The sequence below is a fragment of the Papio anubis genome, chromosome 12 (assembly GCF_008728515.1).
Source record: "Papio anubis isolate 15944 chromosome 12, Panubis1.0, whole genome shotgun sequence".
NCBI classification, from domain to species: domain Eukaryota; kingdom Metazoa; phylum Chordata; class Mammalia; order Primates; family Cercopithecidae; genus Papio; species Papio anubis.
The window spans coordinates 102,373,657-102,393,363 of NC_044987.1; the positions used below are offsets into that span (position 1 = coordinate 102,373,657).

Sequence of the window (19,707 nt, forward strand, 5' to 3'; positions counted from 1 at the left end):
ATTCTGAGGACACCAGGATTTGAGAACCATGTCTCTCATGGGCTGTGGATCATTGTGGGCCTAGAGAGCTCATCACGTGGTCTGAGCATTTTTTTTTTTTAAAGACGGTCTCATTCTGTCACTGGAGTGCAGTGGCACGATCATGGCTCACTGCAACCTCAACCTCCTGAGCTCAAATGATCCACCTCGGTCTCCCAAGTAGCTGGGACTGCAGGTGCAAGCTACCATGCCTGGCTAAGTTTATTTTGTAGAGATAGGGTCCCACGATGTTTCCCAGGGTGGTCTTGAACTCCTGGGCTCAAGCAGTCAGCCAACTTTGGCCTCCCAAAGTGCTGGGATTACAGGCAATGAGCTGCCGCATCCTGGAGCTGCTTCTGGGTTGGAATGCCCAGTCTTGGCAGGGGTTTGGGAGGCAGTTCCTGTAATTATCCGTTCTGGGTAGCGATGAGCCCAAGGAAATGTGTGTGCCTAGTAGTGGTGACATCCGCCTTCAGAGGAGGCAGCCCTGTTATGCTTGGGCCTCTGGGTGGGTTCTGCCCTCTGGGGGACCCTGCCTCCGCAGCCCTCAATCCAAAGAGGTTGAAGACCACTCGTCCTTACCTGCCTCCAGTCTTGGATGGGGTGTGTCTGCCCCAGGCTGTGTCTTTCATAGCTGCATCCCACTGCCCTAACCCCAAGCAGGTGCTTGGCAAATGTTGACTGAAACCCTGGCTCGAAGGCTGTGCAGTATTAACCCTTTGTGGCCATGGTCTTTAAAGTTATGGGAACCTGGCCTTGAACCCTCTGAACCTATTTCCTGAGGCCGTTCCAGCTGTGAGCACCTTTTCCTCTGGAAGGCTGCTCTTGTGCGAAGCTAGGCCCCTCTGCTCATTGTCTGAGGTAGGTCCCCAGGCCTGAGTGGGCCACTGGCCCCTACCTCCTAGTCCTGCCAGAAAAGCACCACAAACCCAAACTCACCCTCTCCCTTCTCCCCTCAGCCTAGGAGCTTTAGAGTCACCACTTACCAGACACGAGGGACTTTATTTGTTAAACATGTTTAGCTATTAGACACAAAGGGGTCAAGACTTGAAGCAGTTTTTGCAAGTGAAATCATCTTCTGGCCCACCCTTCTCCATCCTACCAAGGCTACTGGCTGTTCTCCAACAGAAGGCCACAGCGGTTATGTCCTCCTGGTACTTGCGTCGCAGGTGTCACCCTTGATGGTGCAAGGCCCTGCGTGGCTATTCGGGTTCTCCCCCTTAATGGAATTGCTGTGAGGAGATGAACCTTATCAGGGGACCAACAGAGACTGGTTCAGAAGAGACCGCTCTTCTTAAGAGGTTAGGAGGACTAACGGGCTACGGCCAAGTCCCCTTCCTAGTGATACGGTGGCTTCAGCACAGGCTGTCAGCTTGGGGCCTGAGTGAAGTTCGCAGGCTGACAGGACCAGGGAGAGCAGGCCATTCCCTTCCGGGGCCACTGGCTGGGCTGATCATCAGCGCCCCTCTGGCCGCTCTTGGGGCTGTTATTCGCCTTGTCAGCAGCAGAGGGCAGCACAACAAGGTGCTGGAGAGGAGGCTGGGTGGGCACGCCAAGGGCTGGGTGGGAGCAGGTATAGGGCGCTGTGGGCTGGACCCTTCGGACTCCTCAAGTCTCCGATTCGTCTGTCTCTTCAGTGGAGCCATCGCTCTCTCCATCCACTTTTCGGGAATGATGGAGAGGTCTCCAGGGGGAGCCAACCCGGGGAGGGGTCCGGGAAGGCAGGCAACTGGCCTCTGGACTGGCTGTGATTGAGTTGACCAGGCCTGGGACCTGGGCCAGCCTAAAGAAGGGAAGAAGCCTGGAGGGCAGCGAGAGGCCTGCTGTCCAGAGAGCGGGGCCTCCATGCCCACTCTTACACTAGGGTAAACCCCTGGGCTGCAGCCCCCAAAGGACTCAGAGGGAGGGACATCTCAGGCCTCTGCTGGCCCCCAGACCCTTCCCTGGCAGATGCAGGATGTTACAGACAAGTGGTGTTGGCCCCAGATGGGGCGCAGCCGTGTTCAACCCGTCTGGCCCCCACAAGGGGGCAGCATCCTCCCACTTGACACTTACAGCCGTTCCAGCTCCTCGTCCATTGCTGGGTCGTGCATCAGATCCCCCTTGTCAGGCAAAGCTCCTAGGAGATCATTGGGGGCACAGTAGTTAAAACGAGGGCCCTTCAGCCAGGTGACAGATTCCTCCATGCCCCTTACCTTCACAGCTCCCTGTTCTGCTGACCCTGGGAGGGCTGATCTGAAGATCTGAGGACTGCTAGAGGGGCCAAGAACAGTCAGAGCAGGAAGGTCCTGGCTGCTGCTTGATACATTATTGAATCCCACTGCTTACTTTCCCTGTCTGGGGCAGACACCACAGCCAAGGAGACATTCCCAGACAAGTGTGGTGATCCCCTTCCAACACTAGGTGGTTGTGACCTGGTGCTGGGAGTTGAGTTCTTCCTTGAGGCCTCAGGTAACTGGGCTGAAAAGGATATGGTCCAGGCTACGCCCAAAGGTCAGACATTACCTAATTTTGCGTCCCCAAATCAGGGTGACCCCAGTTTGGAGACAGATGGTAAAAAAAAAAAAAAAAAAAAATGCTGCCTCTGCTTCTCCAAAGAGGATCCTGGGGCAAGAGGAGAAGGCTGGGTCAGGGCCAGAGTTAACCTGGCATAGGCAGATTGCCAATTTGTCCAAATCTTTTTCAGATGATGCCTCCTGGCCCCTCTTGCCCTAAGTTAGTGTTTTTCAAACTACATCTCAGAGAACCCTCTCATTTGGGGGGTGCCCTGGGGACTAAGGGAACAGGGCTGACCTCCATGACGCGGCAAGCAGTATATCTCCAGATTTCTATTTTATACACTGGAGATGCAGGTGAGGCCCGAGACCACTTGCTTGTTTCTGTCTCCCATTCCACCCAACCACCCAACCACCCAACATTAGCGTGCAGTAAAAGTGGTTGAATGATAGTGACTTTTTTTTTTTTTTGAGACAGTCTTCCTTTGTCACCCAGGTTGGAGTGCAGTGATCATGGCTCACTGCAGCCTCGACCTCCCATGCTGAAGCGATCTTCCCACCTCAGCCTCCTGAGTAGCTGAGACCAATGGTACATGCCACCACACCCAGCTAATTTTTTTTTTTTTTTTAAAGAGACAGGGTTCTCCTTATATTGCTGAGACTGGTCGTTAACTCATGGGCTCAAGGATTCTCTTGCCTTAGCCTCCCAAAATGCTGGGATCACAGGTGGAGCCACCACGTCTGGCTATTAGTGTTATTTATTTACTTATTTATTTATTTGATGGAGTTTCGCTCTTGTTCCCCAGGCTGGAATGCAATGGCATGATCTTGGCTCACCACAACCTCTCCCTCCTGGGTTCAAATGATTCTTCTGCCTCAGCCTCCCCAGTAGTAGGAATTATAGGCATGTGCCACCACAACCGGCTAATTTTGTATTTTCAGTAGAGACGGGGTTTCTCCATGTTGGTCAGGCTGGTCTCGAACTCCCGACCTCAGGTGATCCACCCACCTCGGCCTCCCAAAGTGCTGGGATTACAGGCATGAGCCACCGCACCCGGCCAGTGTCCTTTTTAAAGGCCCTTAGAAAAGGGGGATGAGGTTAGTCCAGGCTGTGACCCAGTTGCTAATTGGCTTTTCTTTCTCCTTCCTAGTTCCTGCTGTTGGTGGGAAGGAAGGGTGGTCATAACTAGGAGTATGAAAAAATAGCAGGGCAGATCCCACCCGCCTCCCCCTTACTCTTGATTCCTGATTTTTCCCTGTTTTTTTTTTTTCTTTTTTGAGACTGTCTTGCTCTGTCGCCCAGGGTGGCATGCGATGGCGTCATCTCGGCTCACTGCAACCTCTGCCTTCTGGGCTCAACCGATTCTCATGCCTCAGCCTCCCAAGTAGGTGGGATTACAGGCGTGTGCCACCATGCCTAGCTAATTTTTGTATTTTTAGTAGAGACGGGGGTTTCACCATGTTGGTCAGGCTGGTCTCGAACTCCTGACCTCAGGTCATCCACCTGCCTCAGCCTCCCAAAGTGCTGGGATTACAGGCGTGAGGCACCACACCCGACCTGTCAATTGCCTCCTTTCTAGTCCTAGTTCAGCGGGTAACCTCAGCTACCAACTTCAGTTAGTTGAGGGCTCCCCAGACTGTGCAAGCCCCAAGCACTGACTCAGAATAACCAGGCTGCAGGTGGCATGCAGTTCAGCCTGCTAGGGTTTGTGCTTGTGCATCCCAGAGCATCCCCGGCTAACTGTATATTGTGTAAAATAAGAAATATAAAGCATGCAGCACAGTACTTAGCCTGCTGTGGTTGGCATTTAGTGAATGTTAACTTTCCTTCCCTCAATCTCATTCCCTCAACTAGCAAAAGGAAGTGGGGGGAATGCTGTGTGTCTTTTCCTTGAGACTCAGGCACTTGGGATCCCAAGCACAGCAGGAGGATCTCTTGAGACACAAAAAAGAACCCCTTGCTGGGCGCGGTGGCTCACAACTGTAATCCCAGCACTTTGGGAGAGCAAGGTGAGGGGATCTCTTGAGCCCAGGAGTTTGAAACCAGCTTGGGCAACATGGCGAAACCCAGTCTGTACAAAAAACACAAACATTTTCCAAGATGGTGGCTCATGCCTGTAGTCCCAGCTACTAGGAAGGCTGAGGTGAGAGCATCACTTGAGCCCGGGAGGTCGAGGCTGCAGTGAGCTGAGATTGCAACACAGCACTCCAGCCTGGGCAACAGAGTGAGACTCTGTCTCAAAAACAAAAACAAAACCCCTTAAACTCTAGTAGAATGGAGGCTTACTGGCTCTTCCCTTAGGAGAGCAGTGGCTGTGGGAGGGGGAACAGTGGGGTGGGTAGAGAAGGCTCAGTGAAAAACCAGCAAGCAGGGAGAACTGAACCACTGCAGGCTCCCCCACTTTTGTTTTTCTCCCTTTCAGATTAATCAGATTTTTTTTTCAGCTTGGAATAAAGGTCTCCCCAGACACACCTTTGCCCTGTTTATAAATGGGATTCAGGTCTCTTTGATATATAATCTCTAGCACCACTGAGTAAATAGTCCTGTGTCTGCCCAACCTGCAGGCCGCTCCCCAAAGCAGAGCTGGGGATTCTCTGAGGAGGGGCTGGGCGCGCCTCTGCTGTGGGGAGACGGCTTCATGTTGGGGCAGGGCCGCAGGCAGGGAAGGCTGTCCTCTACCATGGGAATGTGTAAGAGCCATGTTTTGTTGCGCATGTTCCTGCTCCCTGGGAGTGAGTCTGACCGTGGGAAGTCAAGGCAGAGATGGTGATGCCCCTTCCCCATGGAGCCGTGTTGCCAACAGAGGCCAGCTGCTCCCTGTGTTGTGCGGCAGGAGAGGCTGATGGCTGCTAGCTCTGACTTACCGAGGGCTTGGTTGATTCCATGGTGCTTTGAGAGAGCCATGAGGAACCCATAGAAGGTCAGTCTCTGAACGTTGCTGAGGGCCTCTTTGACAAGTGCTGGGGGTGGGCAGCTAAGAAGGAGAGACGCCACATTCAGAGCCTAGCCAGCCTCAGAGACATCTCTGCATCCATACTTTCAAGTTCACGAGGATACCCACAGCCAAGCCAGGGACCTGCCTTGGGAGCCCCAAGTCCCTGGGGGATCCAGCCCTTCACTGTGGTCAGGAGGGGCTGGCATGTTCACTAACTGGTGCTTTCACCGGAGTAGGGAGCGGCGGTGGGAAATGGCTAGGGAAACCAAATCCGTTGCTCGGTCCCTAAGGATACTTGTGCCACACAGGACAGCTTACCCCTCTCTTTGTGTAGAAGAGTTTTATCCAAGGAGTACTCTTTCCTTCTCTCTAAAATGTTAAAGCCAGTCTGTCAGCCAGTAAATTGGTCATCTACAGTGGTCTTGCCCAAGGGAAAGCGGTCCTTTTGAAGTGAGCCATCTGGGAGCCTTTCAGTCAACAACTGGTTTGGGGGCAAATGGCACTGTTACATTATGACCAGCAAGGGTCCTAGAATCCCTGGGCCTGGCAGAACATCCTGCAGAGCTCTGCTCCACAGCCAGCAGTCTGAGCTCCCTGGGGCTGGGGGGCTGGGGGGCTGGGGGCTGCATGCCCATTCCTCACCTGTACTTGTGCCGATCACACAGGTTTTCCAGACACTGGTAGAACAGCGACGCCTCCACGCCCTCCAGCATGCCGGCCTCGCCCAAGGCAGGTCGTTGGCGGTGCTGCCCACTGGATGACGTCGGCACGATCACTGTATTGGGGTTCTTGCCCGACAGCAGATCCTCATAGATGGCAGCCACACTGTCCAGGAATTCTGGAACCGTGGGGCGGGGGTGGGGGTGGACAGCTCAGGCAGGGAGGACATGTTTTGTCTCTTCACTATGTTCTCCCTTCTCTGTCAGCCCAGTTCCACACCACCCTCAGTGCTCAGGGCATGGTATCCTGAGAGCAGAAGTTGTCAACCTTGTTTGCCAGCACAGTGATGAGAGATGACACTAATCTGTGTTTTCGTTCAAATGTCCCATCCCTCAGTTGTTCCTGGACTAGGTGAGACCTGCCATTGCACACTTTCATAGCACCCTAGGCTTTTTTTCTGGCACTTAGCCAGTGAGGAGCTTTCTGTGTCATTAATTGTCTGTCTCCTTGCTGGAATGCACAAAGGCAGGGGTCATGCCTGGTTGGCCTGTCCTGCCTAGCACTGTGCTTGGCACACATTAAGGCCATAAATATTTTTTGGAGGAGTGAACATGAGTATGCTCCCACTGGTAAGCCCCATCTTGTGTGGCCACCTGCCTCTCTACCTCAAGAAAGCGTGTTGGAATACCAGCGAGGAACAGAGAAAGCCCGCAAGCTGCTGCTGAGTCAGTCATTTGAAATGGTTTTCAAAGTTGTAGTTGAGCCATTGTTAGAACTGCTGACTTATTGGCCCATCTCATCTCTAACACACACTGCTGGGCAGTGTCAGTAATGCTCCTGGCCCAATGTGGTAGCTGTCCCATCCCTCTGGGGGTGCTGTGAGAAGAGGGCTGGGGAGGCATTGAGGGGAAAATGTTCTCCCAGACATGGCTGCTCCTTCTCTAGGGCCCAAGAGCTTCGGAGAAATGGGAAATGACTCCCATTTCTTGCCACCTGCTAAGAGCAGGTGGCAAGACCCCGGGCTCCAGCCCCTGCCTGCACAGCCCTTGGGCTGCCATGAAGTAAACAGAATGTGGTGCCCAAGTGAGGCTAGGGCTAGCTGGGGACACCAGTTGGCAGGAAGGCCACCTCTAGAATCTAAGGACAGCCTTCTATTTACTGGAAGAGCCTGTTTTAAGCAAGTTTGTTTATGAACACAGTCAGCAATTTGTAAACCCAGCACTCCATTTGATGTCTCTGTGTGTGAGCTGGTGTATAGTTATATTTATTTGTCTATATTTATTCCATCTGATTCCAGAGAGACTTAAGGGTGCAGCTGGCTGAACTGGGGAGCAGAGTGGGAGTGTGACAAAAGACTGGTGTGTACTTTTTTAAAGCTGTGGGGTGGAGGAGAATGTGCACGCAAACACACGATCGGTTGCCAAAGGAGAAACCCTTGAAGGCAGTAAAATAGCAGCGAGGTTGGGAACACTGGCTCTGGAGTCAGCCTCCAGGTCTGGTTTCCACCGCTTACGAGCTGCATGACTGGCTACTTACTTCTGTGAGCTTGTCTCTGAAAGGACCCTCTCTTAAGGCTGTTGTCAAGATTAAAGTCAGTGCTGTGCCTGCGACAGTAAGTTTTCAGTAAGCAGTGAATGCTGTGGATGTTGTTATTGTCATTATCACTTAAACTGATTTGTTGCGTTGCTGACTGAAAGCACTGTGGTTTTCAGTGTCTTCAGGAGGCTGAGGAAGTCAGCTCTGCAGACTGAATCTTGTGACCACCACTGAACGCTAGACATCCTGTTAGTGACCCGCAATGAAGCACACCCCCAAAGGAGGTGGGGAAGAGAAACGTGTGCCAGACACACAGATGGGCAGGGCTGCAGGGCGGGACAAGGAGGCAGGGTCCTGTGCGGAGCCAGATGGAGCCCGGGAACACTCACCTGAGTAGTAAAACTGGATCTGGAAGGCAAAGAGGAAATCTGAAAAAGACATCAAGCAGTCCATGGCGTCGTCCATGAGCACAATCCTGAAGGGGAAAGAGAGAATCTGAGAGAGAGAACTGGGGGAGGTTTAAGGAGGGGCGGGGCAGGTTTAAGGAGGGGAGGGAGAGAGGGGGAGGGAGGAAGGGAAAAGTGCGTGGGGGAAAGGGAGAGAGAGAGAGCTGTTCCTGGGCCGCCAGTCTCCCCTGGGGCAGCAGGACATTTAGGAGAGGGCTCCCAAAAGCAAGCTCCTCCCAGTCACCTCACCGCTCCATCAACTGGACTCTGCCATCAAACTGAACTGACCACACTGTACCCAGAGTGGGCTCCCGGTTCAGTCTCAGTGGCACCAGCTAGCGGATGGAGCATGGGCAGGGGGTGGCGAGGAGAGGGTGCAACTGTAATGCAGCCAAGGTTTCTTTTCATATACTTAAGCAGTAAATCCTTTCATTCTGCTGTGAGGACCATTTAGTTCAGAATAAATACAGCTGATCAGAAAAGGCAAAAAGAACAGCCAAGGGGTTTAAAGGGTCTTGGCAAGTGGTACTGAGATTTAATAAGCTACCAAAGGGCCAGAACAGCGACAGACACCTCCACCCTGAGACACAGATGGCAGACAAAGGGAGAGGGCAAAGAGCTATTCGGGAATCTGCACTTGTGAGGGTCAAAACCCACACTCATCTTGTGCTGCCGCCCTGCTCCTCCTTGCTGTCCACATTCACAGGTTGCCCACCCCACAGTTTTCCTGTCTCTAGTCCCTCCCACTGAGGACCCACCTCACAGGAAGAAAACCATCTGACTCGTAAAAGGATTAGACCAAGGCTATGTTTGTCCTCTGCTCAGCGCCTCATCTGAGCCGGGACAAGAAGAGAAGGAAATGAGCGCTTGCTGGGCTCTATTACATGCCAGGCAGGCGCCAAGCCATCCACTGGGGTGGGGCGGGCCCCCAGTCTGTTTCTGATCAGGCCCTTCTGGCTTTATCTTTCTTTCTTTTTTTTTTAATTGTTTTTGGCCGGGTGCGGTGGCTCATGCCTGTAATCCTAGCACTTTGGGAGGTCGAGGTGGGTGAATCATCTGAAGTCAGGAGTGTAAGACCAGCCTGGCCAACATGGTGAAACCCCACTTCTACTAAAAATACAAAAATTAGCTGGGCGTGGCGGCACGTGCCTGTAGCCCCAGCTACTCGGGAGGCTGAGGCAGGAGAAGTGCTTGAATCTGGGAGGCAGAGGTTGCAGTGAGCCGAGATTGCACCACTGCAGTCCAGCTCGGGAGACAGAGACCCTGTCAAGAAAAAAAAAAAAAATTGTTTTCTTTTGCTCTCTCTTATATTTTTCTAAATCTCTCTCCACTTCCCTGAGTCAGAGGTTCCCTAGACTGGCAACTGGATCAGCCCCAGAGAAAGCCAGGATTGCTCACTGCTGGGGAAGGGGCTCCACAGAGACTGCGATATTGTGGTGCCACTCCCCTTGCTGCCATCTCTCTGAAGAGAGACAGCGGTTCCTGCCTAGTCTTTATTGTAATACGGATAACAATAGAAGCAGGTACCATTTCCTGAGTTTTTAATTGTTTTTAAACCCTACGTACCGCATGGCAGGCTATTGAAGTATGTAACTGCATTCGTTAAATTTTAGCCCACAACAATCCTACAGGTGGGTCTTATATTTCCATTCTACACGTGAAGAGTCTGAGGCTCAGAGGTCAGCCTGCCAAAGTCACACACACAGCTGGGGAGCTTGCTGGACTCCACAGGCCACGCATCTTCCATGAGGCCACACTACCTCTTTGAAAATAAAGCTACAGAGCAAAAACACTAACATTTTACCTCCTAGTTTCTGTGGCTGATTTATTTTCTTTCTTGTTACTGATATGTTAGGCATCTCCTGGGGAGAACGACAGCTGCCTCCACCACCAGAGTTTAACACTAGAATTCCAGCTGGAAAAAATTCAAGACTGGAGGGCGGGAAGAAGCAGTGCTGCTGAGGGCCACAAGAGAGTGCCCTGGTCCCTCCATCAGTAGTTCACGGGACTAAGTGCACTGCCAAAAGCCAAGTGGTTACCCCATCTTTCATAACCCAAGGAAAACCCAGGCAGCAAAACCGCTCCTTCCCCACCCAAATGGCAGAATCTGTTTTGACAACTGGATTGCGGGAGCAGGGAGACGGCAGAGGGCGGGCAGTTAGAGAGGACTGGCGTTAGCAAAGACCCCCAAACTGCAGAAGAAGAGTGAGCTCTCCCAGGAGCGCTCAGGGAGCGAGAGCCACCGGCACCTCAAAGCTTTTCCTTGGCAGGCTCAGCAGGGCAGACAAAGGCTCTGGACATGAGAAGTCACTGACTTTCCCTTCCTGCCCTGCTCTCAGGACAGCTGGAGCCCCAACAGTCTAAAGTGAATTACAACAGAACAGCACTGGGCTGTGAATATCCCCAAGCAGGAAACCACCAAGGAGCCCAAGCCTGTCCCCATGTTCCACGGCTTCCGTTGATCATCAATTGGAACACAGTGCTCCCATAGCAGCAACTTCCACTTACTATTTATTTACATTGCGATATAATGAAGCACCATAAAAGTCACCCTTTAAAAGTGTACAATTCAGTTTTTTAGTATATTCACACAGTAGCATCACTGTCACCACTGTCTAATTGCAGAAGTTACCTCCATTTGCAATTCTCACCAATAGGCCCATTCCGGAGCCTGCCTCGGAGCAGAAGCTTGAGCTCATACTTCCCAAAGGGCTTCACAGCCTCGTGGAAGCCTTAATGCTGAGTGCCACGAGCATCTTCCTCTTTCAGCCACAGATGGGACTAGAAGCTGTAAACAGGGCACACCCTTCCAGCCTCAGAAGTGGTCTGCAGCTTTCTGCTAGGGGCCATCTTGACCTCAAACATCAGCACTCCCTTTGGAGATGGGCTGTTGCAGAAGAGGGGGTGTGCACCATGGGAGGGCAGGGGTGTCTGTTGGAGCAGGGCAGCCCTGCAGGTGCCCTGTAATACGGGTAACAATAGAGGCAGATACCTTTTTGTTTTTAATCTTGCTCTGTTGCCCAGGCTGGAGTGCAGTGGCGCAGATTGGCTCACTGCAACCTCTGCCTCCTAGGTTCAGGTGATTCTTCTGCCTCAGCCTCCCTAGCAGCTGGGATTACAGGTGCCTGTCACCATGCGTGGCTAATTTTTGTATTTTTAGTAGAGACGGGGTTTCATCATGTTGGCCAGGCTGGTCTCGAACTCTTGACCTCAAGTGATCTGCCCGTAGAGGCAGGTACCTTTCCTGAGTACCCCACCTCATGGCAGGCTATTAAGGCATTTGACTACATTAATTAAATTTTATCCTACAGCAGTCCTATGGGTGGGTCTTACTGTTATTTCCATTCTACAGGTGAAGAGTCTGAGGCTCAGAGACTGGGGAGCTGAAACATGCCGAGCAGGAGGAAGTAGGGGGTGAGTGAAGGGGGGCAGACAGAGGTGAGGGCTTTCTTTCTGAGGGACATGTGGCTGGATCATAGCAGCACATGTATAAAGGACTGAGGGGTTTTTTTTATTGCAAGCAGTAAGACTGGCTACCTTTTAAAAAGCCAACTGGATCTGAGCTTGTGTTAACAGCAACACCGGCTGTGACTCTCCTCAACCAGAAACGTGGGGCATCCTAGACATCTTGGAAACTCCCCCCACCCCACCCCAAGCCAATCAACCATTCACCAACTCCTATCAATGCTATTGCTGAAATTTCTCTTGAATCCATCTACTTTCCACATCCACAGCCACCATCCTATCCCCAGCCTCCCCCTCTCTTTTCTTGATGATGGCATGACGTCCTACCCAGTTTCCCTGCAACTACTCTTGCTTGCTTTTTTTTTTTTGAGACGGAGTCTCACTCTGTCACCAGGCTGAAGTGCAGTGGCTCGATCTAGGCTCACTGCAACCTCCGCCTCCTGGGTTCAAGCGATCCTCCTGCCTCAGCCTCCCAAGTAGCTGGGACTACAGGCACGCGCCACCATGTCCAGCTAAGTTTTGTATTTTAGTAGAGATGGGGTTTCACCATGTTGGCCAGGATGGTCTTGATCTCTTGACCTCATGATCTGCCCGCCTGGGCCTCCCAAAGTGTTGGGATTACAGGTGTGAGCCTTCTTCTAATTGAGTATCCATACTGTGGTCAGAAAGATTTTCCTAAAATGTGAATGTGACCATTTTACCATTGTGTTGGAAACCCTTCACAGAGGCTGGGCACAGTGGCTCATGCCTGTAATCCCAGCTACTCGAGAGGCTGAGGCTGGAGAATCACTTGAACTTGGGAGGTGGCCATGTCAGTGAGCCAACATTGTGCCACTGAACTCCAGCCTGGATGACAGAGCGAGACTCCGTGTTAATAACAACAACAACAACAAAAACAAACAAACAAACAAAACCTTCACAGTCTTCCCATTGCCCTTAGGACATGGTCCCCCATTTGGATCTGGCCTGTGAGCCCGCTCCATCTGCCCCCTGCCTCCCTCGACTCCCCCACTGCATTCTGGCCACACTAGTCTTTCCGTCCTCCCTGAAGCTGTCCTTACTCATGCCCTCCAGACAAGTCTGTCCCTCTAGCCATAATGCTCCCTGCCCTCCATGCCTCCTCCTCACCTACCAGATATCTCCATATTCTTCAGGCTGAAGCCTCCACAGCACCTCTTGGGGAAGATGAAAGAGGAAAGCACTTTTTCTAACCCAGCCTAGAATAGGCCCCCCTGCTACTGGTTTCTGCAGTTCTCAGCAGCCTCCTCACACTGTTGTCTTTGTCCTGGGAACATAAGATCTACCAAGTGACGCCTCTGTCTCCCTACCTGTGGCTTGACTCTGGTATGGTGCCTGGCACATAGCAGGCACTCAGTCAATGTCTGTTGAATGAAGAAATGCATGAACAAATGAGTGAGAGAAGCCACGGTCCCCTTTTCCTCTGGCCAGGTGACACCTGGAGTAGTTTCTTAATCCCTCTCATAAAGATACTTAGTGAGAATCCTTATGGAGAATGCAGATATTCAGAGGGATTAAGAAACTTGGCGAAGGTTACAAGCTAGGAACGAAAGAGCTATCATTCAAATACTAATACTTTCAATGTCTGGACAGTCTGTTTAAGGGGAGTAAACTAGAGTCCCGGAGAAGAGGGTCAGCCTGGTGGACAGTCTAAAAACCATGATACTGGACAAATGACTGCATTTAGATCTTTTTTGCTTAGAAGCGAAGACTAGGGAGGAAGTGAGGGCTGAGACCCAACTCTCAAAGGACTGCCTCTTGGGGAGATACCACGGGGATCTAGAGTTTGGCTCTAGAGATGTTTTCAAGCTGCGTAGTTCTAGGATTGTGGCTGATTTGTAAAGGAATGAGATGTGTATTGCCAGAAATGTTCAAGCAGAAGCTTGAAGGCTCATACTTCCCAAAGGGCTTCTTCCAGCTCCGACAGTGTTGTCCCAAGGGTGGACAGAACTAACAGCTCCTCCTGTTAGTGCTAAATCTAGTGGGGCGAGAGTTTGAAGTTCAGAGGTCTATGGCTGCAGAAGACTTACTGAAAGGTACATTTAATCACACCATATGCTGTGCTGTCCATCTCCAAATGAATGCTGAGACCCATGAAAGTTCTAGGCATCTGTGTCTTTTTTTTTTTTTTTTTTTTGAGACGGAGTCTCGCTCTGTCGCCCAGGCTGGAGTGCAGTGGCCGGATCTCAGCTCACTGCAAGCTCTGCCTCCCGGGCTTACGCCATTCTCCTGCCTCAGCCTCCCGAGTAGCTGGGACTATAGGCGCCCGCCACCTCGCCCGGCTAGTTTTTTGCATTTTTTAGTAGAGACAGGGTTTCACCGTATTAGCCAGGATGGTCTCAATCTTCTGACCTCGTGATCCGCCCGTCTCGGCCTCCCAAAGTGCTGGGATTACAGGCTTGAGCCACCGCGCCCGGCCGCATCTGTGTCTTTAACCTGCCTATGGGATCTTTCTAGCTGTGGGCATCTGCATCTAGCTTTGGAATCTCAGCAGAACTGTGGGAGAAGGCAGGCAGGAAGCTCCTGGTCTGTCTTTACCTCTTTGCCTTTGCCTGCAACCCTTTTATCCCCACAGACAGCTCCTTCATTCTGAACTCAAGCTCGATGCCACTCCCAGAGGGCTCTGGAAAGAATCTTCTTGGAGACGAGGTTATCCCCATGTGCTGTTTTCCAGTTGCTGGCAGTTGGCTCAACACCCCTTCCTGCCAGAGGCCTTCTGCTAACGTGCCAGCTGCTTCTGACACCTGGAGGTGCCTGGCCGCCCCTGCTTTGAAGTGGAGCCAACAGGGAGCTGCTGCCAGTGACAGTCTGCACAGATCTATTGGATCATGGAGGGACCCTTGTGGGCCATGCCTCGGGGCTAGAGAGAGGGACTCTGGGGGAGAAGTAGAGACACTTTGGTTCAGGCTGTCCGGAGCAGAACCATGTGTGGGGTAGAGCCTAGGACAGGCAACTGGAGTGGAGAAAGAGCACATGGCTGGTCTGCGACTGGCCACTTTCTCCCTCCCCTGCTGACTTCCAGCAGCTGGGATAGGCAGTCTGGCTGGGAGTTGTAAGGGTGCCAAGTAAGCAACAGCTTCCAGCCTGAACCTACTGACTTGCCAACTTCCTATTCACCCCTAATTAGGGTCAGTTTCCCTGGTCTAGTGGCATGGGCTGCACCCATTTTCCTGAAGTTCTGGATTAGTTGACCCCAGGATTAAGTCCCAGTTCCACCATTCACTGGCCAAGTGACTGTTTCCCTCTGAGCCTCAGTTTCCTCATCTGTGAAGAGGATACAATCATAGTTCCTGTTTCCCAGGATTCTTGTAGAGAGTCAGCGTGATGATGTTATATATGCTAGTGTCTAACAGGCGCTCAGAATGAGCTCCAGATGTGATCAGTAAGTATATTCTATCTGGTTTAAACTGTGGGAGAGCCCCAAAGAGCAAATAAAAATAGAGCCCAGAGAAAGTGTGTGCTGCCATCATCCACCAGGCAGAGGTCTCAGGCGGAAGCCAGCGATCAGTTTCCGGTTTACTTTTGGGGGAAACCAGCCCTCAGCCAGGGCCAGAAAGAAAAGCCACTTTCCGGCCGGGCGCGGTGGCTCACGTCTGTAATCCCAGCACTTTGGGAGGCCGAGGCGGGCGGATCACAAGGTCAGGAGATCGAGACCATTCTGGCTAACACGGTGAAACCCTGTCTCTACTAAAAATGCAAAAAAAAAAAAATTAGCCAGGCGCGGTGGCGGGCGCCTGTAGTCCCAGCTACTCAGGAGGCTGAGGCAGGAGAATGGCATGATCCCGGGAGGCGGAGCTTGCAGTGAGCTGAGATCACGCCATTGCACTCCAGCCAGGGGGACAGAGCGAGACTCTGTCTCAAAAAGAAAAAAAAAAAAAAAGAAAAGCCACTTTCCATGAATGGACTTCTTTGAGGAGGTCACATGACTAGTGTCAGTCATAGGGTGGCTGAAGGGTGTCCCCATGTCTGTTTGGGCTCACAGTGCACCTCTAGGGTTTTTGTTTGAATGTCAGGGCCATGAGAGAAGCAGTGATGACACGATGTCTGGTTACCTTCTCCAGGTGGGAGGAAAAAGGCTGCTACAAAGGTGTCCTGCGTCATTTCCTGAGGGTCGCTCCTCTTCTGGACTGTGTTGGAGGCACACTTGTGCTGCACAAGCTGCCTCTAGCCTAGGCCCTTGAAGTGGCATGGGATGTCCAGGTCATTGCTCTGCCCTGGCTCCGGTCTGCACCTCCAGGGTACCCCAAACCCTACCTGCCCTGAAATGCCTAAGATGCTTGATCCAGAGGGTGTGGGAAACAACATGATGATGATGATAATAATAATAGTGAATATTCACTAAAGGCTGTTAGCACTACACACCCATAGTTCATTTTCTGCTCGTATTAATCCTGTGAGGTCAGTTCAGTGAGTACCTTTATGGAGAACGCAGACATTCAGAGGAATTAAGAAACCTGACACAGGTTACAAACAGGAGCGAAAGAGCTATACTTCAAATACAGGCCTCTCTGACGCTAGTCACAGTTCCGAGACCACCTGCGGCCACTTCTGGTAAGGAAGAGTGGGCTCTGTGCTGTCTCATGGTAATGAAGCCTTCCTGCTGCCCCTTTCACTTCTCCCAGTCTCAGTGTTTGTTAGAGCAGATGCCCCCAGAAGGACTGGAAGCTTTGGCCCGGGTGCTGCTGCTTCCCTGCAGACAGTCTGAAGGCCTCATTACTCTGGAACCTCCCAAGAAGCCTGACAGCTAGGGGTGAACTGGTCCACAGACCTTAGAATAAAGACCCAAACCCAATGTATGGCCTGTAAAGCCCCACTTTCCCTCCCTCTGCCCTCAAATGCCTCAAACTCCAGGCCATCACTGGTGAGAGCCTAGCTTCTTTTCCATGCCGCTTGCTTTCCCCGAAATGCTTTTTGCTCTCACTGCTCTCTACCTAATCCCCCCATCATTTTTTATATAAAGGAAATGTTTAGAACCTTAGAAAACTACAGAGAATAACGTAAGAAACACCTGTGTCCCCACTAGCCAATTTTATCATACCATAACGTCTTACTATCCTTGCTTCAGTCTTCAAAAGCTTTGTAAAATGCAGCATTACAGATAACCATTTCAGCCACCTGTGCACCCCTCCCTCATCCTATCATCTACCTTTCTTCCTGGGGGGATCACCATGATTTACTAAAACTTGGGGGTCTAGCATTCCTCTGCATGTCTTTATACTATAATTAACTCATGCAAATGTCTGTGTTCCTAAAACATTATATAGCTTTGTTTTGCTTTTTCTCAAACTCTGTCATTCTGTAACTTTGATATTTTGACATTCATCAGGATTGATGCATATATAGCTATTCATTTTAGCTGCTGGAAAGAATTCCACAACTATGGTATGAATATGCCACACTTTATTCTTTCCTTCGGCAGAGGGACATGCAGATTGTTCCAATGGCAGCTATTACAAACAATACTGCATGTTTCCTTATTCCCAGGGGTAGCTCTTGGACTTTTAAAATTTGGCTAAATTGTCCGAACGTAATTGTAACAATTTACATTCCCACCCGCAGTTTATGAGCATTCCCACTGTTTCACATCCTCACCAATATCTGTATTATGAAACTTTAAAATTTTTGCCAATTTGATAGGTATGAAGAGGTATCTCAATATAATTTTTCTACTGAGAGCCTTAATCTTTTTCTTATTGATTTGTAGGAATTTTTTTTTTTTTTTTTTTTGAGACGGAGTTTCATTCTTGTTGCCCAGGCTGGAGTGCAATGGCATGGTTTTGGTTCACTGAAATCTCCACCTCCCAGGTTCAAGCGATTCTCCTGCCTCAGCCTCCCAAGTAGCTGGAATTACAGGTGCCCGCCACCGTGTCCAGCTAATTTTTTTGTATTTTTAGTAGAGAGGAGTTTTCACTATGTTGACCAGGCTGGTCTCAAGCTCCTGTCTTCAGGTGATCCACCTGCCTCAGCCTCCCAAAGTGCTGGGATTACAAGCGTGAGCCACTGTGCCCAGCCAATTTGTAGGAATTCTTTATAAAAAAGTTCTTAGCTGGGTGTGGTGGTGTGCACCTGTAGTCCCAGCTACTTGGGAGGCTGAGGCAGGAAAATTGCCTGAGCCCGGGAGTTTGAGTCCAGCCCAAGCAACACAGCAAGACCCCATCTTAAAATAAAATAAAATAAGATAAAATAAAAAAATTTATGGAAAGCTGAGGCAAGAGGAATGCTTGAGGACAGGAGTTCAAGGCCAGCCTAAGTAACACAGCAAGATCACCGCCCCCATCTCTACAAAATAAAAAATTAGCTGGGCTTTGTAGAATGTGCCTATGGTCCTAGCTACTCAGGTGGCTGAGGTGGGAAGATCACTTGAGCCCAGGAGTTTGAGGCTGTAGCGAGCTATGAATGCACCACTGCATGCCAGCCTGGGTGACAGAGCAAGACTCCATTTCAAAAAATAATAACGTTTTAAAATAATTTTTTTGTGGGGGACAAAGTCTTGCTATGTCACCCAGGCTGGAGTGCAATGGCACGATCTCAGTTCACTGCAACCTCTGCCTCAAGGGTTCAAGCAGTTCTCCTGCCTCAGCCTCCTGAGTAGCTGGGATTACAGGCGCACGCCACCCCACCCGGCTAATTTTTGTATTTAGTAGAAATGGGATTTCGCCAGGTTTGCCAGGCTGGTCTCGAACTCTTGACTTCGCGATCCACCCACCTTGGCCTCCCAAAGTGCTGGAATTACAGGCATGAGCCACTGTGCCCAGTCAATACTTTTTTTAATTTTTAATTTTAATTTTATTTTTTGAGACAGTTTTGCCTTGTTGCCCAGGCTGGAGTGCAGTGGCGTGATCTCAGCTCACTGCAACCTTTGCCTCCCAGGTTCAAGTGATTCTCCTGCTTCAGCCTCCTGAGTTGCTGGGACTACAGGCATGTGCCGCCATGCTTGGCTAATTTTTGTATTTTAGTAGAGACGGGGTTTTACCATGTTGGCCAGACTGGTCTCGAACTCCTGACCTCAAGTGATCCGCCTGCCTCAGCCTCCCAAAGTGCTGGGATTACAGGCGTGTGCCACCATGCCTGGCCAGAATAAGAATGGCAGGCAATACAGCTGGGTGAGGAGGCTCACACCTGTAATCCCAGCATTTTGGCAGGCCGAGGCAGGTGGATCACGAGGTCAAAAGATTGGGACCATCCTGGCCAACAGTGTGAAACCCAGTCTCTACTAAAAATACAAAAATTAGCTGGGCATGGTGGCATGTGCCTGTAGTCCCAGCTACAGGAGGCTGAGGTGGGAGAATTGCTTGAACCTGGGAGGCGGAGGTTGCAGTGAGCTCAGATCACGACACTGCACTCCAGCCTGGTGACAGAGCAAGACTCTGTCTCAAAAAAAAAAAAAAAAAAAAAAAAGAAAATAAAAAAAAAAAAAAAAAAAGAAAATGAAAAAAAAAAAAAAAGAATGGCAGTGGTTCTCAACGTGTGTTTCCCAGACCATCAGCATCACCTGGGAATTTTTTAGAAATATAAATTCTTGAGCCCTGCCCTAAACCTACTGAACTCTGGGGATGTGGTCCGGCCATGTGTGGTTTAACAAGCCCTGCAGGTGACTCTGATGCGTACTCAAGTTTAAGAACCAGTGCTTTAAATCTTCACCCTTGGAACACAGCTTCCCAACCCTTTGTCACTTGGGTCTCAAATGACTTACAGGTGTGATGGTCCCCTTGGCCCAGCTGGGAGGAGGCCAGAGCCTGCAGGCCAATCACAAGTAGTCTTATCTTTACTGGAGATTTTTGTTATATATTATTTTCTGATTGCTGTGAAGTGCAAAAAGGCCAGGAAGCATTGGCTTTGGAAACCCAGCAACATCTCATTTATTTATTTTTTTAAATCTGGTACTATTAATAATGCCAACATAATTGTAACAGCAAGAAATTATTACTGGCCAGGCGTGGTGGCTCATGCCTGTAATCCCAGTATTTTGGGAGGCTGAGGTAGGCGGATCGCTTGAGGTTAGGAGTTTGAGACCAGCCTGGCCAACATGGTGAAACCCCGTCTCTACTACAAAAAATTAGCCAGGCGTGGTGGCGGGCATCTATAATTCTAGCTACTTGGGAGGCTGAGGCACAAGAATCACTTGAATCTGGG

At 50.7% G+C, this 19,707-nt stretch overlaps 1 protein-coding gene across 9 annotated transcripts in view; it reads right to left on the reverse strand.

The window, feature by feature from the left end:
- C12H11orf49 (chromosome 12 C11orf49 homolog) overlaps window positions 1-19,707 on the reverse strand; it is a 230,164-nt gene that overhangs the window by 1,115 nt on the left and 209,342 nt on the right. For 2 of the 9 annotated variants that reach the window (XM_017948420.2, XM_021925825.2), the window contains exons 5-9: window positions 8,035-8,120; window positions 6,092-6,287; window positions 5,379-5,488; window positions 2,074-2,137; window positions 1,001-1,819 (exon numbers count right to left, since the gene is read on the reverse strand). In XM_017948420.2, coding sequence (XP_017803909.1) covers window positions 1,627-1,819; window positions 2,074-2,137; window positions 5,379-5,488; window positions 6,092-6,287; window positions 8,035-8,120 — 649 coding nt within the window. In that variant the 3' untranslated portion in view covers window positions 1,001-1,626. Of the gene's footprint in view, window positions 1-1,000; window positions 1,820-2,073; window positions 2,138-5,378; window positions 5,489-6,091; window positions 6,288-8,034; window positions 8,121-19,707 lie in introns of those variants that run through there. The other 7 variants (XM_009186161.4, XM_003909954.5, XM_017948422.2 and 4 more) reach the window with 5 other exon arrangements.